The sequence below is a fragment of the Oncorhynchus masou genome, chromosome 2, assembly GCF_036934945.1.
Source record: "Oncorhynchus masou masou isolate Uvic2021 chromosome 2, UVic_Omas_1.1, whole genome shotgun sequence".
Taxonomy (NCBI): Eukaryota; Metazoa; Chordata; class Actinopteri; order Salmoniformes; family Salmonidae; genus Oncorhynchus; species Oncorhynchus masou.
In genome coordinates this window covers 16,544,367-16,560,706 of record NC_088213.1, presented here as the reverse complement: position 1 = coordinate 16,560,706, position 16,340 = coordinate 16,544,367, and the positions used below count along the sequence as shown (strand labels likewise).

The following is a 16,340-nucleotide window of genomic DNA, read 5'->3' as shown; positions in this document are numbered from 1 at the left end:
CATGTTTTCAAAGGACATTAGTACATTCTATTGGTCAGCAGCTACAGTATCCCACTGAGTCATCACCTATGCTGAGGTTTATCCACCTAGCTAAGGTACAACCCATCGTCTACCCTTACCCTCTCTATCTACCGTATATCTACTGTACATCTATGTCCACCCACAACACTTGGTCTTAGTTCTGTTGAAACACACAAACCAATCTAGACATATAGGGAGGATTATGTTTGACTACTAACATGGATCCCACACAGACACACACAATCCCAACACACACTCGCACACGCCAGGCGCCCACAGGGGCCACAGCGGGGGGGTGCTCTGTAGCTGGGGCTGTGTGAACGGTGGATTTGAGTCAGCGGGTTGTGTTCTGTTGTTGCTGAATGGACTTTTAGCAGACAAACTCCTGTCTCATGCGGATGATCTGCAGCAGGGCGGCTTGGACGTCCTCATCCATGTGGCCCTGGGAGAAACAACAACGGGTTGAGATCATCCACTGGTCCCCAATTTCAGTTATGTCAGCAGTGTGGGCTATGGGCCAGTCGACTGGTGTCGTCAGCAGTGTGGGCTATGGGCCAGTCTTACTGGGGTCGTCAGCAGTGTTGGCTATGGGACAGTCTTACTGGGGTCGTCAGCAGTGTGTGCTATGGGACAGTCTACTGGTGTCGTCAGCAGTGTGTGTTATGGGCCAGTCTTACTGGGGTCGTCAGCAGTGTTGGCTATGGGCCAGTCTTACTGGTGTCGTCAGCAGTGTGGGCTATGGGACAGTCTTACTGGGGTCGTCAGCAGTGTGGGCTATGGGCCAGTCGACTGGTGTCGTCAGCAGTGTGGGCTATGGGCCAGTCTTACTGGGGTCGTCAGCAGTGTGTGTTATGGGCCAGTCTTACTGGTGTCGTCAGCAGTGTTGGCTATGGGACAGTCTTACTGGGGTCGTCAGCAGTGTGTGCTAATGGGACAGTCTACTGGGGTTCAGCAGTGTGTGTTACGGGCCAGTCTTACTGGGGTCGAAGTGTTGGCTGGGACAGTCTTACTGGTGTCGTCAGCAGTGTGGGCTATGGGCCAGTCTTACTGGGGTCGTCAGCAGTGGGGGCTATGGGCCAGTCTACTGGTGTCGTCAGCAGTGTGGGCTATGGGACAGTCTTACTGGGGTCGTCAGCAGTGTGGGCTATGGGACAGTCTCCTGGTGTCGTCAGCAGTGTGGGCTATGGGACAGTCTTACTGGGGTCGTCAGCAGTGTGGGCTATGGGACAGTCTCCTGGTGTCGTCAGCAGTGTGGGCTATGGGACAGTCTTACTGGTGTCGTCAGCAGTGTGGGCTATGGGACAGTCTTACTGGGGTCGTCAGCAGTGTGGGCTATGGGAGAGTCTTACTGGGGTCGTCAGCAGTGTGGGCTATGGGCCAGTCTTACTGGGGTCGTCAGCAGTATGGGCTATGGGACAGTCTTACTGGTGTCGTCAGCAGTGTGGGCTATGGGAGAGTCTTACTGGGGTCGTCAGCAGTGGGGCTATGGGCCAGTCTTACTGGGGTGTTGGTGTGGGCTATGGGCCAGTCTTACTGGGGTCGTCAGCAGTGGGGGCTATGGGACAGTCTACTGGTGTCGTCAGCAGTGGGGCTAGGGCCAGTCTTACTGGGGTCGTCAGCAGTGGGGTTATGTTGGACCGTCTTACTGGGGTCGTCAGCAGTGTTGGCTATGGGACAGTCTTACTGGGGAAGTCAGCAGTGTGGGTTATGGACCAGTCTTACTGGGGTCGTCAGCAGTGTGGGCTATGGGCCAGTCTTACTGGGGTCGTCAGCAGTGTGGGCTATGGGACAGTCTTACTGGGGTCGTCAGCAGTGTGGGTTATGGACCAGTCTTACTGGGGTCGTCAGCAGTATGGGCTATGGGCCAGTCTTACTGGTGTCGTCAGCAGTGTGGGCTATGGGACAGTCTTACTGAGAGTCGTCAGCAGTGTGGGCTAGGGACAGTCTTACTGGTGTCAGCAGTGGGGCTATGGGACAGTCTTACTGGGGTCGTCAGCAGTGTGGGCTATGTTGGAGAGTCTTACTGGGGTTGTCAGCAGTGTGGGGAATGGGCCAGTCTTACTGGGGTCGTCAGCAGTATGGGCTAGGGACAGTCTTACTGGTGTAGAAGCAGTGTGGGCTATGGGCCAGTCTTAGCAGAGAGAGCCGTCAGCAGTATGGGCTATGGGCCAGTCTTACTGGTGTCGTCAGCAGTGTGGGCTATGGGACAGTCTTACTGGTGTCGTCAGAAGTGGGGGTTATGGGCCAGTCTACTAGTGTCGTCAGCCTCTGACATTTAGGACACTATCGTATCAACAATCACATATATTTTCAGATATATTATTTGTCTTCAGGAATTTGCTGGGCAACAAAAATACAAGAGATGCCAGGGAGGCTTGAGTGTTATATTTTACTTTAACTAGAAACAAAAATCACTAACTAAAAGAAACACACACACTGACCTGTGCTGCACTGAGGAGATGAGTTCTATAAATTGAAACCACCTCTCTGTGTTGACTCTCAGCATCCTGTGAAGAGAGAGGGAGAGAGAGAGGAGAGAGGAGGGAGAGGGGAAGAGAGAGAGGGGGATGTTGGAGGAGAGAGAGGGGAGAGAGAGGGAAGAGGGGAAGAGAAGAGGGGAGTAGAGAGGAGAGAGAGGAGAGAGAGGGGAGAGAGGGAAGAGGGAAAGAGAGGGGTATGAGGAGAGAGAGGGTAGAGGGGAGAGGAGGGGAAAGAGAGAGGATGGGAGAGGAGGAGAGAGAGGGGTAGAAGGGGGAAGAGAGGGGGTAGAAAGAGAGAGGGAGAGTTGGAGAGAGAGAAGAGAGGGGGGATGAAAGAGAGAGAGGAGAGAGGGAGAGAGAGAGGAGGGAGAGGGGAGAGAGAGAGAGGGGTAGAAAGAGAGAGAGGGGGATGTTGAGAGAGGAGAGGGAGGAGAGGGGAAGAGAGAGGAGGAGAGAGGAGAGAGGAGGGAGAGGGGAAGAGAGAGAGAGGGGTAGAGAGAGATGTTGGAGAGAGAGAGAGGGGTAGAGAGAGAGAGAGAGGAGAGGAGGGAGAGAGGGGGAAGAGAGAGAGGGGGTAGAAAGAGAGAGGGGGATGTTGGAGAGAGAGGGGTAGAGAGGGAGAGAGAGGAGGGAGAGGGGAGAGAGAGGGGGTAGAGAGAGAGGGAGGGAGAGGGAGAAGAGAGAGAGAGGGGGTAGAGGAGGAGAGAGAGGGAAGGAGAGAGGGAGAGAGGAGAGAGAGGAGGGAGAGGGGGGGAAGGAGAGAGGGGGAGAGGGGGAGAAAGAGAGGGGGATGTTGGGAGGGAGAAGAGAGAGGGGTAGAGAGGAGATGAGGAGAGGAGGGGGGGAAGGAGAGAGAGGGGGTAGAGAGAGGGGGATGTTGGAGAGAGAGAGAGGGGGATAGAGAGGAAGAGAGAGGAAGAGGGTAGAGAAAGAGAGGGGGGTAAGAGAGGGGATGTTGGAGAGAGAGAGAGGGGGAGAGAGAGAGAGAGGAGAGAGGGGGAGAGAGAGGGGTAGAGAGAGAGAGAGAGAGGAGAGAGAGGGGGTAGAGAGAGAGGAGGAAGAGAGAGGAGGAGGGGAAGAGAGAGGGGGTAGAAAGAGAGGGGGATGTTGGAGAGAGAGAGAGGGGGTAGGGTAGAGAGAGAGTAGAGAGAGAGAGAGAGGGGAGGGAGAGGGGAGAGAGAGAGGGGGATGTTGGAGAGAGGGGGAAGAGAGAGGGGAGATGTTGGAAGAGAGGGGATGTTGGAGAGAGAGGGAGAGAGAGGAGAGAGGAAGAGAGAGACAACAAGAGACGTGATGAGTACAGGCCCACTATGGGCTGACCTGGCAGACATTACAAAGGGACTCCGCCTGCCTGGCTCCACCTTACCATGCACCTCTGAAATACGCCTGTCTTTCACAGCAAAATAGATGGCATCTATATATTCCCTGAAGACTGCCAGCATCGAATGAAAGAGCCAAGAGAGCGAACTCCAAATCAAAACGTGGCCCCAACCGTGGGTTCACATCAGAGCATGAGTAATGACGTTCTCAGGATTCTAATATGGACCTCATTTTCTTTTCATCTGGGTTCTGGCGAGCCGCTAGACCCGACTTCAACAAAAAAAGCACTCCCAGTTCATTCTCTGCCTCCATCATTTCAAAGGCTCCGAGTGAGCTGACAGAGAGGAAGGCAGAGGTCGTCCTTGAAAATCAGGTGCACAGACAAATGTTTTGTTGAGTCTCGCATCGTTTCCAGCTCAGTGGTAAATCGGCTGTAATACCCACACAGCGAGAGTGTTACTGTAATTATACGACAAATAGCCTTTGGTTTGCACTGTAAGAGCACTGACACAGATGTTCTTTCTGATGTACTGATGTATCCACAGGGAAATGGTTCATTACCAGTAACTCACGGTGGGTGGAGGATCAATCACGTCTGGACCAAACCTCTATGTCATCAAGGTAATTAACGAAGATAATAACATCCCATTATCGGTAACTAACGCTGGACTGAAAAAATGCTTTGGTTCCTACTAACGAGGCTCATTATGTTTGGAGCCAGAGAGTACTGAGTGACTGATTATGGTGTTAGTGCAGCGTATTGACATGACACCATGTTATAGGTCATCGTCTTGTCATGAGTATAACATGTCAATACAATCAAGTATGTACACTATGTAGGCAAGTCAATTGTTACAGCTTCACACAATGAAAGGGACCACAACATAAATAAGTCATTTACTTTGTGTCGTCCCTGACAAGTTTTAAAATGTACAGGTATGTTCTGTGTGTATGTATTTTTTTTAAACTGTCAAATAGGGGCAATGTCACAGAAATGCTAGGTTAGCTACAACTAGCTGCCATCCACTACATCTGCAGTGTGTGTGTGTGTGTGTGTGTGTGTGCATGTATATATATATACACACTCACAGCCAGCTGCTGCTGCAGGCTCTTGATCTGGGCCTGGAGTGTGTCTATGTGCTGCATCTGTCTCTTATTGGGTGCAGCGTTGCCAGCGTACGCCAGCTGGGACAGACCATTGAGGGCCTGTTTCAGTCTCTCCACATCCGTCAGCAACTCGCTGATCTGAAACACACAAAGCTGTTAGCACCAGAACATACATAACCATCTACATATTTAGAAAACCTCATATCAACGGACCAAAGTATTGCCAGAAAAACTGCCAAACTTCATAACAGAACTAAAAACTGAGAAATTGAGATCTTGCCAAATGTAAATACTACCATATATAGTACCAGTCAAAAGTTTAGACACCAACTCATTCCAGAGTTTTTATTTTTTTTCATATTTTCTACATTGTAGAATAATAGTGAAAACATCAAAACTATGAAATATCACACATGGAATCATATAGTAACCAAAAAAGTGTTAAACAAATCAAAATGTATTTTGATTCTTCAAAGTAGCCACCCTTGATGACCGCTTTTTTTCAATGTAGAAAATTGAATGAGTAGGTGTGTCACCTTTTGGCTGGAACTGCACATTTATGTTGATTTTATTCATATTAAAAATGGCCGACAATTCAATGCAGAATATTTCTCCTACCTTTTTGTCTTTGACCTCGGTCTGCTCCGCCGACATCTGGATCCTCCTCTGAAACTCCCCGATGGTGCTGAGCGACTCCTCGTACCTCTCTTTCAGCTCCCGGATCTCCTTATCCATGGTGTTGCTCTTCTCCTGCAGGGCCTCAGTTTCCACCCTGGCCCTGGACTTGTCCTCTCTGGCCCTGCCCTCATCCTCCCTGGCCTGGGCCACCTCATGGTGGAGCACCTCGCACTGCTCCGCCAGCCCAGATAGCCTCTCCCCCAACGCCGCTGTCTCTTCCTGCAGACGCTGCTTCTCGGCCTTCAGCTGGCTCAACTGGTCCTCTCTTCCTCCGAGTTCGTCCAGGGCCTGGGTGGCCCGGAGCAGCTCTGACTGCAGGGCTGCCACGTTCTGGGCCCTCTGGGCGCTGGTCTCCTGCTCCTGGCGAAGGGAAGCAAGTAGCTGGGCCACCTGCCCCTCCAGGGCCTCCTTGGCCTGAGCATGCTGCTGCAGGAGGACGGCCTGGTCCCCGGAGCATCCCTGGAGCTCCTTCTCCAAGGCGCAGGCTCTCTGGGCCTCCCCACGCTGGGCCTCCCTGGCTTTCTGGCACTCGTCCTGGGCTTGGTGGATGGTGCCCCTCAGGGCTTGGTGCTCGGCCTCATAGTGTTCCAGCCGGGTTGACTCGGATTCCAGGCGCTGCTGCAGGCTCTGGATGTCAGTGTTACACAGGGCGTTCTGCTCCTCCAGCTCGGCCCTCTGCACAGTCACGTCTTTGTACTGCTGCTCCAGGTCTACCAACCTCAGCGTCAGCTCCTCCATTTTACCCCTGTACTCATCTTCCACCTCCTTGTGCTTTTTACTGGCGACAAAGCCTGTCTCCATTCTCTGCTGCACAGACTCCATCTGCACTTTCAGTTTCTCTTTCTCCTGCTTGTGACGTTCCCCCTCCAACTTCTCCTTGTTGTACTTCTCTTGCATCTCCGAGAGCTTTCCTGTCAAGTCTTTCAGCTTGGTGTTGTAGGAGTTCTCCCTCTCCTCTATGGCAGTCAACGGGACAAACTTGGCCTGGATAGCTTCCTGGATGGTGTCGAGTTCTTTCTTCTGCGCCTCCATTTCTTGGTGAAGCTTTACTGTCCCATCTTGGGCAGACTGGTAGCTTGCCAACGCCTCTTTGGCACGATGCTCCGCCTCAACAACAGCATTGCTCAACTTAACCCTTACAGCTTCATGGTCTATAAGGCACACATAGTCATTTTCTATCATCACCTGAACATTATCCAGCTTCTCTTTCAACTCTGCACTACCCTCTTTCACCTTCTGCAACTCTTCCTCACTTTCTTTGCTCTCCTTCTCCACTTTGGAGAGCTCAGCCTTGGCCTTCTCCAAAGCAGCACTCAGCTCCGAATTCACTTGCTCATGTTTCTCTCTGGACACGTACTCTCCATTTAGGCTCTGTTTCAGAGACTGGTTCTTGGCAGTGACCTGGGCGAGCTCCTTCTCTCTCTCTTCAAACCTCTTCTGGAGCACTTCCAGTTCCTTCACCAGTTCAGCGTTGCGAGCATTCAGGGCACCCACTTCGCTCCGGAACTTCTCAGAGGGCACGGTAGCGCTCTGTAGGCTGGTGACACTCTCACACAGGGTGACCCTCTCCGTTTGTAGCCTCTGGATCTGCACCTCGGCCTGGCCGTTCCTTTCTGCGGCCTCCACCAGCCTCTCCTCCAGCTTCTCCACAGCTCTCTCCAGGGCGCTCTTGGCCTCTTCATGGGCCTTGAGGGGGATGAAGTTGGCCTCCACCCTGCTGTTGAGCTCCTCCAGCTGCTCCTGGAGCATCTCCCGCTCCTCCTCGCTCTCCTCTACCTGGCGGATCAGTGCCTGGCTCTTGGCAGTTATGTCCGCCAGCCTCCTCTTCATGGAGGAACTCTGTTCCTCCAGGGTCGTCCTCATCCTCTCATGCTCCTGCAGGGGACCGCCCCTGTCCCGGCCTGGGTTTGCTGGCTGTCCATTTCCCTGTGTAGCTCAGCCACCTCCTCCAGCACACGGTCATAGTCCTCCCGCAGCTCTGCCAGCTGACGCTCCTTCTCATCCACCGCATTGCTCAGCAGGTTCTTCATGTTGTCGAACTTCTCTGCCGGCACAACCTTCTCTCCCTGCCGTGCCCGGGACTCCTTAATGAGGGCCTCCATGTCCAGCACAGCCTCTGCCAGCTCATCCCGCTCCTCCCGCAAGGCGGTCAGCTCCAGGCCCAGCCGCTCTGCCTCCACCGCCAGTTGGCCCTCGCTGCTCTTGTACTCCTCCAGGGCCTTCTCACTCTGCTTCAGGTGGTTACGCACACGCCCACCTCGGCCGAGGCGCCCTCGTACTTGGCCTTGACATCGTGGAGCTGGGCACGGAGCTCGTCGGCCGCCTGGCCTCCTAGGTGCTCCTTGACCGCCACCACGTGGGCCTGGAGCTGCTTGACCTTGGCTTCAGAGTCCAGCATCCTCTTCTGGACGTCCCCAGTGCCTCCTCCAGCTCCTGGACCTGCCGGTCTGCCTGCCGTTGGATGGTCTCCCGGCTCTGGACCAGCTCTTGGCACTCCTGGCTTTTGCGGGCCAGTGCCGCCTGCAGGCGAAGAGCCTCTTCCTCGGCAGTCTGCTGCCGCCTCCTCACCGTCTCCAGCTCGCGCCGCAGGGCCTCCACCTCCTCGACTGGGTCCCAGCCCACACCAGGACGTCCCGCAAGCTCCAGGGGACGGGACAGTGAGTGTGAAAGACCGGACGACTGCAGCACCTACAGCAGGAACAAAAGTTTCATGTGTGTGGAATGATTGTGCAATTTACATACACTTCGCACACCTATTTCTCACTCACAGCAGTGTCAGTCCAATATTGGTTTTGCAATGAGAGCTGACTTAGTCAGTTCCACTATAGCGACACGAGAATACTGAGAAGATGTGAAGGCTACAATAGGATAAAAAAATATCAATTTAAAAGTTGAGCCCAAAATCTAAAAAATACCTGCAGTGGTTTAAGAGAATAAATCTCTCATTTGCTGGGGGGCAAACAGCTGATAGGACGAAATGAGAATTCAGCCGTTTATTTGGCTGTCAGAGAGCTGATAAGCTCATGGTTGCTGACTGGACTAGAATACACAGCAGATATGGTCTGCGTGTTTCTCATACTCCATGACAGTTTCCTTGTCATTGCGGTCCATAATGCTCTAGAAAAACGAAGTCAGGTTTACCTGCGCTGAATCCAGGCTGTGAGATTGTTTGACGAGGACATTGTCTTTTCCTGCCAGAACAAATACAGAGATGATTCAGAAGAGGTCTTTTTTCATTCAGATCCTCTGATTGGATCTCTTATTCTCTGATATCTCACATTAAAAAGAGAGCTCCCTCACCTTTGATAACAGACTGGCCAGAGTAGTCCCCCTGAAAACACATAGAACATACAGTATGTTCACATTCACGCATAACCTTGGACAACCTCAGCAAGAGCTCTTAGTGTTATTATTATGTAAAACCCCGTGATGATTTCATATGCTGCAGCAGGGTTGGCATTTGGCTGTGGTCCCTCACCATGTGGCTCCTGAGCTGAACCTTGACAGTCTCTGGGGCCCGAGCCCCCTCCTCCCTGTCTTTGGCACTCAGTAGGAGCTTCAGCTGTTCCCTCTAATTCAGCACAAACACAACGTGGAGCTTTAGAGCAGATCAACAGCCTAGCAACTTTAGTTGCATTTGAGGACAGTAACTTTCAGATGAACACAGCTATGGCCTGGTATCCAATCAAATCTTTCAAAATTCTCACAAACAGCCACAAACAAACAGACATGCTAATTCAACGCTCTAATCTATCGGTAAAATGTTCAATTTTTTCTTCCCACCCCAAACAATTGAGTTATGTGGCTGTCCTTACCTCTTTATGGATGCATTCCACTGTATGTTTTTCCTGCACAGGATATAGAGGATTACAAGTTAAGTATCAGAGTGTTTGACAAACAACTCATTACCATATATAGTGCCTGTCACCGTCCAAGTTCTTATGTTTCTCTTGAAGCACAAACTGTGTTTGATTCCCCTCTCAGTGACTTTCCATGTGAGTCAAGAAGTTGTCGACACTACTTTCTGTCTGTGTGCCTGTGTGCGTGTGTCTGTGTGTGTGTGTGTGTGTGTGTGTGTGTGTCTGTGTGTGTGTGTGTGTGTGTGTGTGTGTGTGTGTGTGTGTGTGTGTGTGTGTGTGTGTGTGTGTGTGTGCGTGTGTGCGTGTGTGTGTGTGTGTGTGTGTGTGTACCTGGCTGAGCTGCTGCTGCAGTAGTTTGACCTTGTCCATCAGAGTCCTCTGCTCCAGGTGAAACTTCCTCAGAGTCTCCTGCTGGCTCTCGTTCTGTCTCTCCAGGTCCTGACAAACATTAGAAGTCACAATCCATTTACAAGTCAAATCACCCAAATCTCTAAGTAACCCTTCTCCAAGCCAGACCAACCCATAGGGCAGGATCCTATCAAATGTTTCTGTAGCATGAGTCAGCTTGAAGTACATGTACATCCCCTGGGCAGGATGCTCGTCTGTCACAGGGCCTTAACGCGTCAGCATCCCTCTGTTCGGCTGGCTCCTAGCTGAACTCGGCAACCCGAACCGAACGAAAGTTGCTTGCATACTCCCTTAAAACCTCTTGATACTCCCCATCCCGGATCCGGGATCGTGAATAAAGCCTTAGGCTCATTAGCATAACGCAACGTTAACGATTTCTGAAAATCGCAAATAAAATGAAAATAATGCATCTGCTCTCAAGCTTAGCCTTTCTTAACAACACTGTCATCTCAGATTTTCAAAATATGCTTTTGAACCATAGCAAATCAATAATTTGTGTAAGAGTATTGCAAACTAGCTTAGCATTTTGCGTAGCATTTAGTCGCAACATTTTCACAAAAACCAGATAACCAAATAAATAAAATCATTTACCTTTGAAGAGCTTCGGATGTTTTCAATGAGGAGACTCTCAGTTACATAGCAAATGTTCAGTTTTTCCTGAAAGAATCTTTGTGTAGGAGAAATCGCTCCGTTTTGTACATCACATTTGGCTACCGAAACTAACCGAAAATTCAGTCACCAAAACGTCAAACTTTTTCCGAATTAACTCCATAATATCGACCGAAACATGGCAAACGTTGTTTAGAATCAATCCTCAAGGTGTTTTTTCACATATCTCTTCATTGATATGCAGTTCGTGGAAGCCTGCTTTCCCCTCAGAATCGCATGGAAAAATACCAGCAGCTGAAAATGACGCACCAATTTCGACGGAGGACACCGGGCGGACACCTGGAAAATGTAGTCTCTTATGGTCAATCTTCCAATGATATGCCTACAAATACGTCACAATGCTGCAGACACCTTGGGGAAACGATAGATAGGGCAGGCTCATTCCTCTCGCATTCACAGCCATATAAGGAGACAATGGAAAACGGAGCCTCAAAAATCCTGCTGATTTCCTGGTTGCCGTTTCATCTTGGTTTTGCCTGTAGCTCCCGTTCTAGGGCACCCACAGACAATATCTTTGCAGTTCTGGAAAATTCTGTGTTTTCTTTCCAAAGCTATCAATTATATGCATAGTCGAGCAAAATATCTTGTTTAAAACGGGAACGTTTTTCATCCAAAAATGAAATAGCGCCCCCAGAGTTTCAAGAGGTTAAAAGACATTTGCTTTAAAAAATGAGACAAACGCAGCAATAGTACTGTTTGTTCATTTTGAGATGCCGTAGCCAGTATACACTTACTGAAGATACCTAAAGAAATTCATTTTGACGTTTTTACCGAAGATCATAGTTATGTAACATCTAACTAAGATGTTTGGTGCAATATTTCTCAATGAAATATTGGGCATGAAAACGAATCGTCTCTCATTGAAGTACCCCTACTGTTGACCAATCACCGACGAAGGGGCATAGACCTTGGCTTGCCTCTAGAAAACATTGTGTGCCTGAACAGCTGAAAAAACCCTCACCGAAGTCCAAAACTAACAAAAATGGCACAAAATATAACATATGCACAAACTCTTCCCAAATTGGTTCAGTTGGGAAGCATACAGTCGCCTTCACCCCCAATCCATCTTCTTAATGCTGAGTGCCAAGCACAGCGGCATCAGGTCCCTTTTTAGAGTCTTTGGTATGACTTGACCTGGGATCAAAGCCCCAACATTCCAATCTCAGGGCGGACAGTAACGGCTGAGTTGAAAACATCTGTAGATCTGTTTAATTAGATCCAACAGTAAATATAAATTCACTAGTACCTTCAATTATCCTGGACATTGTAGAATCATGTCACTCTGATGCTCAGGCCAGCCTATATATTCCCCTATATACCGCTGGGTACATCTTGCTTAATGTCCTCATACATTCAGACCGGGTAATTACATCCCTGTCCATCACAAAGGACTGAGATCAAACTCAATGTAGCTGGCCTATCAAATTCAATATTGAACGTATGCAGAGAAAAACAATTGTACTCACCCTCACGTTGGCTTCGGCCTGTTCAGTCATCTCCACTGAGTGCTGTGGACACACAGGTTATCATTTAGCCATGACTGACCGCCGGGAGGGGGGGGGCTGATGGCTAGTGGTAGCAGGGTAAGAGATTTCCTTTATATACAGTTTCTCTGGTGGCAGTGACATTAGGGAATGAACTGCGATTATCCATCTCGTCACTAGGTGGCAGTAATGTCCAACTGAATGTCGGAGTGTGAGTCACTTGGCCTCCACAGGAATCAGTGTAAAACATGACAACTCACTGTTTACCGCATGGTAATACACCATTAAGCAAACCGCTTCAACACAACAGTGATTCTATTCAAGATTAAATCAATGAGTAGTGAATGTGGTCAGATTCAATATTAAATCAATGAGTGGCGAACGTGGTCAGATTCAATATTAAATCAATGAGTGGCGAACGTGATCAGATTCAATATTAAATCAATGAGTGGCGAATGTGGTCAGATTCAATATTAAATCAATGAGTGGCGAATGTGGTCAGATTCAATATTAAATCAATGAGTGGCGAACGTGGTCAGATTCAATATTAAATCAATGAGTGGCGAATGTGGTCAGATTCAATATGATGAGTGGTGAATGTGGTCATTAAATCAATGAGTGGTGAATGTGGTCAGATTCAATATTAAATCAATGAGTGGTGAATGTGGTCAGATTCAATAGAGCAGAAACTGAACTTAAGTGGTATTGTTGGGATCGGCTTGTTCAGACCTCACAGATACCGTCTATTGCTCCATGTATACAGAACACATGACCCAGGAAGTGCCTTGACGAGGAAGCGGTAACAGAATCGATAATAAAAACCCATCCTATTGGCTTGATGGGGCTCACGTCAAACCTTTGGTAAGCCTATGAGCCAGCTCACCTTCTCAACAATGGATTCACCCAGAGGAAATAACAGTAGACATGTCAGGTGATTACCATACAGCTCAACAATAACAACTACAGTCTAATCAACAGCTCAAAGGGCAACATAGCAGGAGAGGCATTGCCCTGGGATCTAGGAGACGTTGTCTGTGGGGATGTGTGTTGTTTTAAATCTGATAGTGCATCTCCGTGCACAGAAATCAGTATGAAGGTTGGCAATTAAAGTGAGCGATGCGATGTTACCTGTCGCTTTTTCTGCTCCATCTTGGCAGCTTCTTTTGCTGTGGATACAATGAGAAACAATTAAAGGGTCCGTTTACACACGTCAGAGCAGCCCGTCACTCATGTCGTTGATGATTTAAATCTATACAATGTGTTTTCTCATCGCCAAGTCTTCAGGAGACTGAAGAGAGAAGTTGAAATGAAGTGATACAAGGACAGTACTTTCACATGGGCACAAAGATTTTATGCAAAAAAAAAAGAAAAGCAATTATGCCACAGTAATGATGATTAAAGGCTTGATGAGAAACCAATCTCAAATGAGCACTGAGCGTGAAAACAAACAACAGGTGTGGGAGAAATCCGATGAAGCCATCTAAAGCCGCCTCCCACAAACCAAGGACATCAATTTGCCACAACAAGATAATTGTTAAGTAGGGTAAATGACTGATGGTGCACCAGATACTAGGAGAAAAGGCAATTCTACTTTCTGACAAATGTAGACTAAAGTGCTAAAGAGTGGAATTTGATGAGATGCAATTTACCTAGGGTTCTAGTGGAGTGGTGCCCTTTACCTAGGGTTCTAGTGGAGTGGTGCCCCTTTACCTAGGGTTCTAGTGGAGTGGTGCCCCTTTACCTAGGGTTCTAGTGGAGTGGGCCCTTTACCTAGGGTTCTAGTGGAGTGGTGCCCCTTTACCTAGGGTTGCTAGTTCTAGTGGAGTGGTGCCCCTTTACCTAGGGTTCTAGCGGAGTGGTGCCCCTTTACCTAGGGTTCTAGTGGAGTGGGCCCTTTACCTAGGGTTCTAGTGGAGTGGTGCCCCTTTACCTAGGGTTCTAGTGGAGTGGTGCCCCTTTACCTAGGGTTCTAGTGGAGTGGTGCCCCTTTACCTAGGGTTCTAGTGGAGTGGTGCCCCTTTACCTAGGGTTCTAGTGGAGTGGTGCCCCTTTACCTAGGGTTCTAGTGGAGTGGGGCCCCTTTACCTAGGGTTCTAGTTGAGTGGTGGTGCCCTTTTACCTAGGGTTCCCCTTTACCTAGGGTTCTAGTTGGAGTGGGCCCCTTTACCTAGGGTTCTAGTTGAGTGGGGCCCCTTTACCTAGGGTTCTAGTTGAGTGGGGCCCCTTTACCTAGGGTTCTAGTTGAGTGGGCCCCTTTACCTAGGGTTCTAGTGGAGTGGGCCCCTTTACCTAGGGTTCTAGTGGAGTGGGCCCCTTTACCTAGGGTTCTAGTGGAGTGGGGCCCCTTTCCCTAGGGTTCTTAGTGAGTGGGGTTCCCCTTTACCTAGGGTTCTAGTGGAGTGGGCCCCTTTACCTAGGGTTCTAGTGGAGTGGGCCCCTTTACCTAGGGTTCTAGTGGAGTGGGCCCCTTTACCTAGGGTTTTAGTGGAGTGGGCCCCTTTACCTAGGGTTCTAGTGGAGTGGGGCCCCTTTACCTAGGGTTCTAGTGGAGTGGGCTCTTTACCTAGGGTTCTAGTGGAGTGGGCCTTTGATAAAGGGTTCTAGTGCATGGCTCTATACACAAAGTTCTCATGACGGGGATATGTTAGGGACATTATATGTACTCTATTTCACATAGCCTTGAGAAAAACCCACATTAAAACACTCTGCAAAGCCACATGCCGCGCTGAATGAACAACCTTAAATTCCCTCTGAAAGAAGAAAGCTGACACACTTGAACTCCGGTTACCTTCCTTAAAAGCACAATCCTTTTTTTCACCTTTACTGCAAATTTCCCCCAGTCCATTTCATTCTGTTAATAACTTTACTTTCTCTGCAGCGTGACTTTTTAACCCAGTGTTTTCAATAGACATGTTATTTTTACTTTTTCCTTGCTCTCATTTTGATCTTCTGGTTGAATGGGTGTTTTCAGCAGTCTCCTGTGGGTTCTGTATTTCTGAGGCACCGGGTGAGTTACAGCTTACACTGCAGATAGAAACATCTCAGAACCTCTTCATTCTGGGCTAGCTGCTCCGCTGAGTTACAGCTTACACTGCAGATAGAAACATCTCAGAACCTCTTCATTCTGGGCTAGCTGCTCCTGCTGAGTTACAGCTTAACACTGCAGATAGAAACATCTCAGAACCTCTTCATTCTGGGCTAGCTGCTCCTGCTGAGTTACAGCTTACACTGCAGATAGAAACATCTCAGAACCTCTTCATTCTGGGCTAGCTGCTCCGGCTGAGTTACAGCTTACACTGCAGATAGAAACATCTCAGAACCTCTTCATTCTGGGCTAGCTGCTCCTGCTGAGTTACAGCTTAACACTGCAGATAGAAACATCTCAGAACCTCTTCATTCTGGGCTAGCTGCTCCGGCTGAGTTACAGCTTACACTGCAGATAGAAACATCTCAGAACCTCTTCATTCTGGGCTAGCTGCTCCGGATGAGTTACAGCTTTTACTGCAGATAGAAACATCTCAGAACCTCTTCATTCTGGGCTAGCTGCTCCGGCTGAGTTACAGCTTACACTGCAGATAGAAACATCTCAGAACCTCTTCATTCTGGGCTAGCTGCTCCGGCTGAGTTACAGCTTACACTGCAGGTTTAAACAGGAAAAAAATGTGGCCTCTTCCACAGGGCAGGGGTAGAAACATCTCAGAACCTCTTCATTCTGGGCTAGCTGCTCCGGCTGAGTTACAGCTTAACACTGCAGATAGAAACATCTCAGAACCTCTTCATTCTGGGCTAGCTGCTCCTGCTGAGTTACAGCTTTTAAAAGATACAGAAAAACACTGCAGATAGAAACATCTCAGAACCTCTTCATTCTGGGCTAGCTGCTCCGGCTGAGTTACAGCTTTACACTGCAGATAGAAACATCTCAGAACCTCTTCATTCTGGGCTAGCTGCTCCGGATGAGTTACAGCTTACACTGCAGATAGAAACATCTCAGAACCTCTTCATTCTGGGCTAGCTGCTCCGGCTGAGTTACAGCTTAACACTGCAGATAGAAACATCTCAGAACCTCTTCATTCTGGGCTAGCTGCTCCGGCTGAGTTACAGCTTACACTGCAGATAGAAACATCTCAGAACCTCTTCATTCTGGGCTAGCTGCTCCGGCTGAGTTACAGCTTAACACTGCAGATAGAAACATCTCAGAACCTCTTCATTCTGGGCTAGCTGCTCCTGCTGAGTTACAGCTTACACTGCAGATAGAAACATCTCAGAACCTCTTCATTCTGGGCTAGCTGCTCCGACTGAGTTACAGCTTACAC

The 16,340-nt window shown here is 49.2% G+C and overlaps 1 protein-coding gene across 1 annotated transcript in view; it reads right to left on the bottom strand.

The window, feature by feature from the left end:
* Positions 1-300: 300 nt before the first annotated feature.
* Positions 301-16,340, bottom strand: part of LOC135556031 (uveal autoantigen with coiled-coil domains and ankyrin repeats protein-like) — a 42,028-nt gene continuing 25,988 nt past the window's right edge. Inside the window, 14 exon segments of the mRNA XM_064988905.1 lie at positions 301-463; positions 2,463-2,528; positions 4,911-5,066; positions 5,547-7,489; positions 7,492-7,863; positions 7,866-8,024; positions 8,027-8,294; positions 8,748-8,797; positions 8,907-8,937; positions 9,085-9,177; positions 9,422-9,454; positions 9,797-9,904; positions 12,010-12,051; positions 13,156-13,193. Coding sequence (XP_064844977.1) covers positions 392-463; positions 2,463-2,528; positions 4,911-5,066; positions 5,547-7,489; positions 7,492-7,863; positions 7,866-8,024; positions 8,027-8,294; positions 8,748-8,797; positions 8,907-8,937; positions 9,085-9,177; positions 9,422-9,454; positions 9,797-9,904; positions 12,010-12,051; positions 13,156-13,193 — 3,431 coding nt within the window. The 3' untranslated portion in view covers positions 301-391.